This window comes from Schistosoma mansoni, chromosome 2 (genome assembly GCF_000237925.1).
Source record: "Schistosoma mansoni strain Puerto Rico chromosome 2, complete genome".
NCBI classification, from domain to species: Eukaryota; Metazoa; Platyhelminthes; class Trematoda; order Strigeidida; family Schistosomatidae; genus Schistosoma; species Schistosoma mansoni.
This window is the reverse complement of record NC_031496.1, coordinates 4,322,976-4,333,273: the sequence shown is the minus strand read 5'-3', so window position 1 is coordinate 4,333,273 and position 10,298 is coordinate 4,322,976. Positions and strand designations below refer to the sequence as shown.

Sequence of the window (10,298 nt, the reverse complement as noted above, 5' to 3'; positions counted from 1 at the left end):
AGCTCCATTTCGGCATTCTGCATACCTTCAAACATCTGAACACCTGACTCCAATTCCTACCTGACGATCTTCCTCAGGTCTTCTGAACGTTATAACTAAATACAATACAAAAACAGAAAATCAGATGGGGACTTCTCATGATTTCACTATGAGATATACTGAAATCTCCATAAATCCCCTTCTGATTATCTATTTTTTTTCAATATCAAGTTAAAACAATCCGAAGACCTTAGTCAGATCGTCATGAAAGAAATGGAATCAGATGTTAAAATGTATGAAGATAAACAAAATGCAGAAATAGAACTAAAGCGTTTACAAGCTAAAGAAGAACATTTGGCATACCTTCAAAAACAATTACGTGAATTAAACAATCGAGAAAATGAAGTGAGTTAACTACAAACTATCTAAATTGGCATGAGTATAAATATGAGTGGGATATGGAATTCTAGTAAGGTTTTGACTCCTCATAATCTTTTTTCTGTCAGACTGATGTGAGTACTATCCAATTGTTATGTGTTTCTAAGGTGACCACAGTTTTTCATTGTTTGTCAGGTAAACATTCAGAGAATATTAACGTAGATGTAAAGAATGATGAGAAAGGAAATCCGATTTGAATGTTTTTCTGTTTGCTATTTCCATATGTTTCATAGATCGATTATTATAGACAGTGTTATAATTGTCTCTGCTAATAAACGACCCAACTACTCCTATTGCTTAGTATTCTTGACAAGACCCTCAAAAATCAGAACATGTTGAACAGGAACGAAATTGTATTCAAAATAATAAGGGTAGTAGATGAACATAACATGCCTTAATCCGGTTTATTTCCCGCTAACAGACAGACAATAGGAGACGTGAATCAGAGATGGAACATACTACTTAGAATATTACTCGTTACGACCCGTTTATAATAATGTAATCAAAGAGATAGATAATGGATAAGATAATTAATTGTACAGATGTACGTCAGCACACATAAAATTCACATGTACAGAATGAAAAAGATGCACACATAAGAGGTATATGTTTTTAAAGTTAAAATTAATTTTTTTATATAGTTGAACTCATGAGTCAATTGAAGTTAAACCACCATGAAAAACCTGGATGCACTGGACGATCGTTTCGTCCTATTGTGGGGCTCCTCAGCAGTGTGCATTAACCAGTAGAGTTCAACCAAGTCTGTTGGGGGATATAAACTCACTGAAGACATTGGTGAATGGCCGCTCAATTTCGTGGAATGGTTGAAGTTAGACATTAGCACCGTTGGATGCCGGTCCTCTCAGGGGTTCTAGAGGTGAAGCGCTCGCGCGCGACACTGAAAGGTCCTGGGTTCAAATGTCACGAGGTGGGATCGTGGATGCACACTGCTGAGGAGTCCTATACTAGGACGAAACGGCTTTCAAGTGCTTTCAGGTTTTCCATGGTGGTCTCCACAAAACTCCCTTCTGATATCTTTCTATCATTATATAATGCTTTAAAAACTTCTTAGGCAAAACGTTTGGCTGAAAAAGAGAAAGATTTAATGAAAGAATTAGCTAGAATTGATCAATTAGAACAAGAACGATATAGAATTGAAGAAAAATGTAAACGTGAACTATATGGACGTGCTTTATTACATCAACATCAAACAGCACTACGTAAACGTTCATTATTTATACAAAATGAATTAAAAGATGATTTAAATTGGTTAAATCAATTAACTAAACAAGAAACTCTTGATTATGGCGCTGATATTGAACGTAAACAAAAGGAGAAAGAAAATCTTTTAGCAATACAAAAATTAATTGAATATGAATTAGAAAAAGAACAAATTAGAGAATTAGAATTAAATGAATTAGAAGTGTAAGTTTGAATGTTTTTAAATATGTTATCTTCATAGTTGAAATCACGAGTCAATTGAAGCTATACCACCATAGAAAACCTGGAAGTACTGCAAGGTCGTTTCGCCCTATTATGGGACTCCTCAGCAATGCGCATCCACGATCCCGCACTCGCGAGATTCGAACACAGGACCTACCAGTCTCGCGTGCGAGCGCTTAACCACTAGACCACTGAGCCGGCCGGCATCTAACGTTGTTAATGTTTAACTTCAACCAATCCACGATGTTTGAGCAACCGTTCACCGACGTCTTCAGTGAATTGATATCTCCCAACAGACCTGGTTGAACTCTACTGGTTAATGCGCACTGCTGAGGAGTGCCACAATAGGACGAGTTGGCCGTCCAGTGCTTCCAGGTTTTCCATGGTGGTCTAGCTTCAATTGACTCATGATTTCAACTATATAAGAATTACTAGAGTCGCCACAATCCCCCCCCTTTTAATACTACGAAGAATTGATTCTTTTCATATATCTTCCTTTGAAATCTTAAGGGAAACTAGGTAACTCATTGTGTCATTGAAGAAAAGGGCAGTTTAATGAGGAGAATTTCCCTCTCTCCCGACTATATCATATCGTATTTATAGTGATTTTATAACCATATGAGTCTGATGTGTTTTGGAATGAAATTAAATCACAAAGTGTCTGGAGATTCCATGTATTAAAAGACAGTTATTTAACGATCTAGAAGTTAGCGAAATATAGAAACGTTAGATGTAAAAAGCGAACACTATTTTATTATTTGTCTGTTCGCTGTAATTTAGTCATTTGATCCACTATGTGAATTTTTGTGCCGGTCTCATTGAACGCATATCTGCATATCAATCTTTATCTGTTCACTCATTGGTTGTAAACATAAGCAATCAATAATTTATCCACAATCGATTAATATACAAATATACATGGATTTTTAACACTCACTGGTTTCCCCATGTGGTTGCTATTTGGGCGCTTACGGATTTTTACTAGTCATTAACAATAAATTATCTCAACAACTCGTGTTCGAGCTTTGGAATAGTCTCGAGTAAATTCATGGTACTACTAGGAGATTTAATCTGCGTAAATACTCAATTAACGGGATACTATGTATTGGAGTCAGATATAGAAGAAATTAGCCTCTATACACTTTCTAAGTGGATCTCAAAACATTAATCGATGTAGATTTAACAGAATACAAAACAATTACTACTCGAATACAGAAACATTCCATCAATTCTAGGTACATTTCCTCATCAGAATCATCCTTCAAAATCATTAACACTGTAGGATCGAATGGAGGTCAAATCGAAAACTCGTACATCTTGGTAATTCACCAACCCAAGCATGAACTCTGTATGTCAGAACAACATGTAAAACCTATATTACTTACAAAGCCTTTACACCTTCTCCACTATGTTTTTTTTTCGTTTTTGTTGTTGTATTTTACTTCCTAAATAGGTATTCAGTTAGTTTTACTCTCTCAATTATTATTAATACATTTACAGTTTTCATTTCTCCTTCATATCTGTCAAGTAGAGAAATATCTTTATTATCAGAAGGGGTTTTGTGGAGATTTAGCATTTTCATAGTTGAAAGCGTGAGTCAATTGAGGCCAGCACTGCTGAGGAATCCCATAATAGGACGAAACGGCCGTCCAGTGCTTCCAGGTTTTCCATGATGGTCTAGCTTCAATTGACTCACGCTTTCAACCAAAAAATATCTTTGTTATTTATGACTCAATAATTGTCATCTTTCTATATTTCACTAACTTCTAGATCGTTACGTAACCGTCTTTCAATACTTGAAATCTCCGGACACTTTGTGATTTTTAATTTCATTCCAAAATATATCAGCCTCATATGTTTGTTTGATGACTAAAAATATGATATGTTATGGTTGAGAAGATAATTTTCTTTGTCGGTAAGAGGTTGTGGGGATTTTTGACTTTCACCGAAATCATGAATCAAGTTAGACTACCTTTGAAAACCTGTGAGTAGTAAACGCCTGTATCATGTGTTAGGCAGTTACCCGCCAAACGCAATAGAAGATGGTTGCACAATGTCATGGATTGATTATACTTAATCCCTCTAGATGCCGGCTCAGTAGACTAGAGGTTAGACGTTCACATGCGAAACCGAAGGTTCTGGGTTCGCGGATGCACACTGCTGAATGGCTCTGTGCAAGGAAGAAACGGCCGCCCAGTACTTTCAGATTTTAAAAGGTAGTCTAACTTAGATCTGTTCATGATTCCAATGATACTTTTCTCTACTGAACGGCTTCAAATCTTCAGATTCATTAAAAAAACTTTTAATAATAAACGAATACCAATCACAGGTAGAATGGTTACAAAGTATGATTTTTTGTGCGACGCACCAATTATTTCATTTTATTAGTAGAGGTTAATGATAATTACTTTTCAGAATTATACAGGTTCAGTTATAGATATATCACAATGAGTTTTAGAACTTCTCGATTACCCGTCAAAATCCTAGTTGTTCACACTTTTAGACTTCATTCACTTCATGATTACAGCCTGATCATCTTTCAATGTCGTCGGATGAAATTCACTGTGACCTTGACCTTTCAATAAAAATCATGAAGGGGTAACTTCCGTTCAATACCTCGGTTTAGTTAAATACAATCTTATCTACTGTTCAAAGCATGAAAAGTAGTTGAACAAAGGTAAATCACTAATTAGTCGTTAACCATGAGCCTTCTAATCTCCAACTATCAGTCCTACATTATGTTTATAAGCATAGTAACTGAATAGTTAACTTTAATGAACTTCATTATTTGTAACTGCTTTTGGTAAATCATCACTATTTACTCTCTTATAATTTAATCAAATGACTCTTTAAGTGAAAGTTAACATTAATCAAAATTGATAATGATTTATCTAGCTATGAAGCATCAAAGTTATGGGCTAAACGTGAAGAAGAATGGAGAAATGAAACAGCCAATAGACAAAAACTTTTACATGAGGTGAGTTGAGTTAATATCTAAGTTTAAAGTTAAACATCTATAATTTTAGTCTGTTCATTGTAAATTAATAGATTTAAATTGTTAGTATTGTATTTCTAAAGTTTCGTGACTTAATGTGAACCACTTCTTCAGAGTAAATAAATTGTGATGTAATCGATCTACCTACCCCACAATTAGTTTCTCTCGGTTGATGTTTTCCTATAATTATTCAAACTGAATTCCAAGTGTTCAGTTAAAGATCTCGGAGATGGTCAATATTAGTATAAATTGAAAGTGGTATATATATATATATTGTTAAATAAATTTACAGTCATAGTCTTTAAAACTGACTAACTTTATCTTGACCTACGTTCATCTATATCTCCTCATTTTTGTAGCTATTTCACTGGTCCTCTCGGACGTTTTATGTACCTATAAAAATTGTTGCTTTGGTAGTTAGAAAAGGCATCGGCTTCGTGACTTGCAAAGAATCTCTACTTTCACCATGAGGCGTCATAATGCTTCTGAATAAATACGTTAAAATTCTCTGAGCAGAGTTTAAATAGTTTAATTTGATTGTCCTGGCTATCGTTTTTTACCAGGGTTATTTTTTTACCTCATACCCAACCCTCTTCATTTACCCGAGCTTGGGACCAGCAATAATTTTAGAAGATCTACCTACAGGCGGGATTACGTCCTGCTCAGTTTATAGATGAACTATTTCAAAGTAAATTTAAAAACGAAAATGTCCTTATGTCGGTCAGCTACAAATAACATAGAAAGTGGGATATACATGCATCGGTTAAAGATAGTACAGAAATAAATCTAGCTCCTCAATGAACTGAAATAAAACCTACTACTACTACTACTACTACTACTACTACTACTGATCCTATTTTGAATCTTCTTTCAAATTTTAGGTTATTGAAGATCGTCGTAAACAAATCTCAGATCAATTAACTTCAATTCAACATCTTCAACAAGAAGAATTAATTTCCACTGAAGAATTATTAGAACAAATTGAAACAATGAATATAAATAATAAATTTGAAGAAATTAAACGTCATCATCAAAATATAGAACAATCAACTGAATTAACTAATCAAATCATAGAAAAAACTAAATTGAATCAATTAGCTAAAAATGAAATAGATGCAGATAAAGAAGTTCAAATGAATACTGAATTAGCCTATGAAGAAATGTTAAGAAAAGAAGCGGAAAATTTAAATTTAAAAGAGAAACAATTAAAAAATTTAATGTTTTATAAAACAAATCAGGGTTATTTAAATAAAAAGAATTAATTGGGAAATTTTTTTTAAACTTTTTTAAAATAAACTACTTAAATGAATGACATTAACACAGTTGGATGCTGTCTCAGTAGTCTATTGGTTAAGTGCTCTGGAGCGAGACTGATAGGTCCTGGGTACAAATCTCGCGAGGCGATGTCGTGGATGCGCACTGCTGAGACGTCTCATAATAGGACGAAACGGTCGTCCAGTGTTTCCAGGTCTTCCTTGGTGGTCTAGCTTCAACTTGCTAACGCTTTCAACTATGCAAATACTAAATCTCCACAAAAACCTCTTCTGATTATAATAATAAGATAGTTATGCTTAAAAAGATGTCAGAATATAATGTGTCTTATTGCTTATTTACTTATTCTATATCAATTAAAAAAAGTATATTAAAACATTCCAGCTATTTTTTTAAATTTAATAGTTGAGATCATGAGTCAGTTGATGGTAGACCACCATGGAAAATATGGAAGGCTGTTTTGTCCTATTGTGGGACTCCTTAGCAGTGAGTATCTACGATCCCATGATGGCCTAGTTTTAATTGACTCATGATCTCAACTATAAGATTACTAAAATCTCCACAAAACCACCTTCTGTTAATAATCATAGTATGTTAACTAGTGACTGGCTTCAAGAGGTATTTCCTGTAGTTCTAAGGAGAAACAATGACCAATGGGTTCAACCGGGCCTGTTATGGGATATCAACTCACTGAAGACAATGGCGCTAACAAGAGATTGATCAATTGACGTCCTAAATAACAATGGGAAGATACAAGTAAACAACAACAACAAGTGAATATAACATCGTTAAGATTTGAATGAAATATCAATAATAACTATTGGATGCAATATGATTCATTCCAAATATCGTTCACTGAAAATCATAACGCTGTTATTACATCTAAAGAAGGTAATAGTGATAAACCAGTTACTAATGACCTCATCGTATCCGAGTTTCAAAACTGGCATCACTTTCAATATTCAGTTATAATTTAGCATACAACAGATCACTAGTTATCAAAGTTAATATTGTTGAACATCAGCTTAAATGGCTGTATCTTGACGCTTATTACTAATAGTACCTTAAAAGTTTGAATCCCACATCAATATTATCTGTCAATACTTACAGTAGAATGCGCACATATTTCTTCTATCATTTATTCACAAATACTACGTAGAGTTTAGCTCAGTTCCCCCCTCCCTAACTTTTGGTAATTACTTAGATATATCGCTTTTACAAATAGTCAAAATCACTTGTTGTCAAGGTTGAGATTTTATATCACAACCACCTATTGATATACGACAAACAAGAATCGAATTGAATCAACATTTTAGTTAATGCATATTAAATATTCGATTGTTCCCAACAAGTGTTTTGTTCACTACATTTGGCGTCGCTGCCAACCAGGAGGAGGAAGGTTGCTGTTCTGTGGACGCCGCTGCCGGCTTAGAGTCGAGTTGCTAGTTGGAGCAGTCTGGTGCGGAGAGGTGACGTTGAGTGGAGTGTTCTGGAGGGGCGGTGTTGTCTGTAGCAGGTGCTGTCAACGGAGAAAAGCGGTGGGACGTGCGGCTGCTGGGTGGATATCGGATGTAGATGGCTCAGCAGGCCGGTGGAGTACGGGTGTTGAACGTCCCAGGTGCCGGGTCAATGTCGGATGTTAGTACACGGCAGGTAGATGGAGCTATAGAGGTCAGCGTGCCGCAGAAGATCGATAAGGAACGAACAGGAACGAAGCGCAATCGGTATGAAAATGCATGAACGATGAAATTAGAGAAGATTAATTGATATTTACAGAAGGAACAATAAAGATTGAGACAACGGGTTGTTATTTGCAAATTAACTGTTTACAGTATGGTTATCAGAATGTAGTGTAATAGTCTGTAATTTGTATCTAAATACATTCGATTGTCCCCAATCAGTGTTCTGTTCACTACATTAACATTCGAACCCATATACACAGTGAATATGTATGTATTTCAACTCTAGTTGAAACATCCTTATTATATTAATCAAATTAGGAAATGTAGACTCTTTTCAGTTCTACTTTGTTCTCTTGCCTAATTAATAACCCATAGATATAAATTACCACTCTAACCAGATCGGAAATGAACATTTCTAGTCTGTAACTGTACAATGCAATGGTGGAGCACTGATCACATTGAATAGTGTTACCGAATACAAATTAAAGAGGTTTTCCAAATGTAACCTGAGTATTAATATAAGCAAGTGATATTGTAGTGAAGGTGATGATAACCGACTCTTTTACAGAATTACTTAAGAAAACATAGACAAACCATACTCTAAATTCACTTAGTATTGTTTGTTTGAATCTTCCTATTGATGTTTAGGACTGCAACAGGTTAGTCTCTTATTGCACAAGCAAGTGGATATCAGGACTCAGTAGCTGAGTGGATAAAGCGATGGAGTTTGAAGCGAATTATACTGGGTTCGAGTCCCACAGTGAACATCAACTCTGAGATGCAGGTACATCTAGCTGACGAGTCCGAAATAGGACGAAAAGCGGCTTGTCCTGGATTCCACTTCTAACCATTATCCATCTTTGCTTATCAACCATACTCTAATACTTAGTTTTTTTAATGTCCATTAATTGTCTCAAACTTCATTATTCCTGCATTTCCATACCAATTGTTTTCTGTTTCCGTTCATTTCTTCTCAATCTTCTACTGCCAGACATTCTATTTCTGACTCACGGCATATACTACTTATGTCGATATAAGTAGTCCACACCACAATATGGCCAAATCTTATAAACAAAGCGTGGATAAAGTTATAGCTTAATGATTGATATTTCATATATGTATTAATAATAGTGCAGTTATTGAATATAACCTTCAGTATTCTTAAAATTTCCTTGACTTATAGACTACCATTTCCCTAGACCACTTTGTAGTAAAATTAAACTGCTGCTTTATTTTCTTGGATGAAACTAACAATATAATGTTCATGAGTCAATTGAAGCTAGATCACCATGGAAAGCCTGAAAACACTGGACGGTCGTTTCGTTCTATTATGGAACTCCTCAGTAGTGCGCATCCACCACCTCGCCGTCCAGTACTTCCAGGTTTTACTTGGGGGTCTAGCTGCAATTGACTCACGCTTTCAACTATGAAAATACTAAATCTCCACAAAATCCCTTCTGATAATGTTTTTCAAAATAACTATCAAACAACTATCTTAAATTTCTTTCTCTGAGCTGGATGGTTTGGTCATGAAGCTTCCATCGTTCTTCTAAACGACATTCTCAGCACAAACTTCACGTCCAAACTATCTACATCAAAGAACAAAACTCCATCAAAATCATCCACTTGTGCTACAAATCTTCTCCACTATCTCAAAACTAACCTAAAGGAATTCAATACCACAAAATGCATCCTTTGTATAATATAATCATTCATTTAGATTCATTAATACAATGTATGCAACCCATTCATTATAAGTAGTCAATACAGTATTAATATAAACAAATGTATCTATTTTGAAATCATAAGATCAATATATATGGAGAGAGAATGACTGATTTGAATGTCGACTTGAATAACAGAAGACGTCTCATTTGTCAATGTTTATGTCCATGTTCAATTGATAGAACACTAAACGATGTTAGAGACGAAAACGTTTACTACTCAGAAGAAGATAAAGAAGCTGAAGAGGAAGAAGAAGAAGAAGGAATATTCTTAACTTCCAAAGCTAAAGCTTTATCAAACCTTTTGTTTTTAAAAGATGATATATTCGAGATGGAAACATTAAACTTATACAATAAGAAAGCAATTACAATACAATTATGGAATAGTGAACATCATTTAAACAATCGATATTGGGAAGAATTTCAATCACAACCTCAAGTCATAAAAAGATATTTACAAAATGAAGCTAAACAAATGAATCGTTATGCCTTGATAACAATGTTGTCTAATGTTAGTGGGCCTATAGTACAGATATAACCGGCCTACTTCTTATGAGTAGACAATTTCATTCTAGAACTGTTAAACTTAAGTTCTGTATTCAACAACTTCCCTATGACCATCAAATGTAGTTTCCATGTATACTATCAAATCAATATGATATTGCTTTCTATTATTTAAATCTCTACATGAATTATCATAGTGATTAACCAGTTATTAGAATATAGCTATTGAGTAATTCGGTTTGTATTCATTTGTGGTCTATT

At 34.6% G+C, this 10,298-nt stretch overlaps 1 protein-coding gene across 1 annotated transcript in view; it reads left to right on the top strand.

Moving 5' to 3' along the window:
* Smp_180580 (putative meiosis-specific nuclear structural protein 1) overlaps nt 1-10,071 on the top strand; it is a gene marked incomplete at both ends in the record, with an annotated part of 14,210 nt that extends 4,139 nt beyond the window's left edge. Inside the window, 7 exons of the mRNA XM_018795397.1 lie at nt 211-384; nt 1,490-1,739; nt 3,038-3,095; nt 4,756-4,837; nt 5,737-6,017; nt 7,105-7,130; nt 9,818-10,071. Coding sequence (XP_018649714.1) covers nt 211-384; nt 1,490-1,739; nt 3,038-3,095; nt 4,756-4,837; nt 5,737-6,017; nt 7,105-7,130; nt 9,818-10,071 — 1,125 coding nt within the window. The remainder of the gene's footprint in view (nt 1-210; nt 385-1,489; nt 1,740-3,037; nt 3,096-4,755; nt 4,838-5,736; nt 6,018-7,104; nt 7,131-9,817) is intronic.
* Nucleotides 10,072-10,298: the final 227 nt, after the last annotated feature.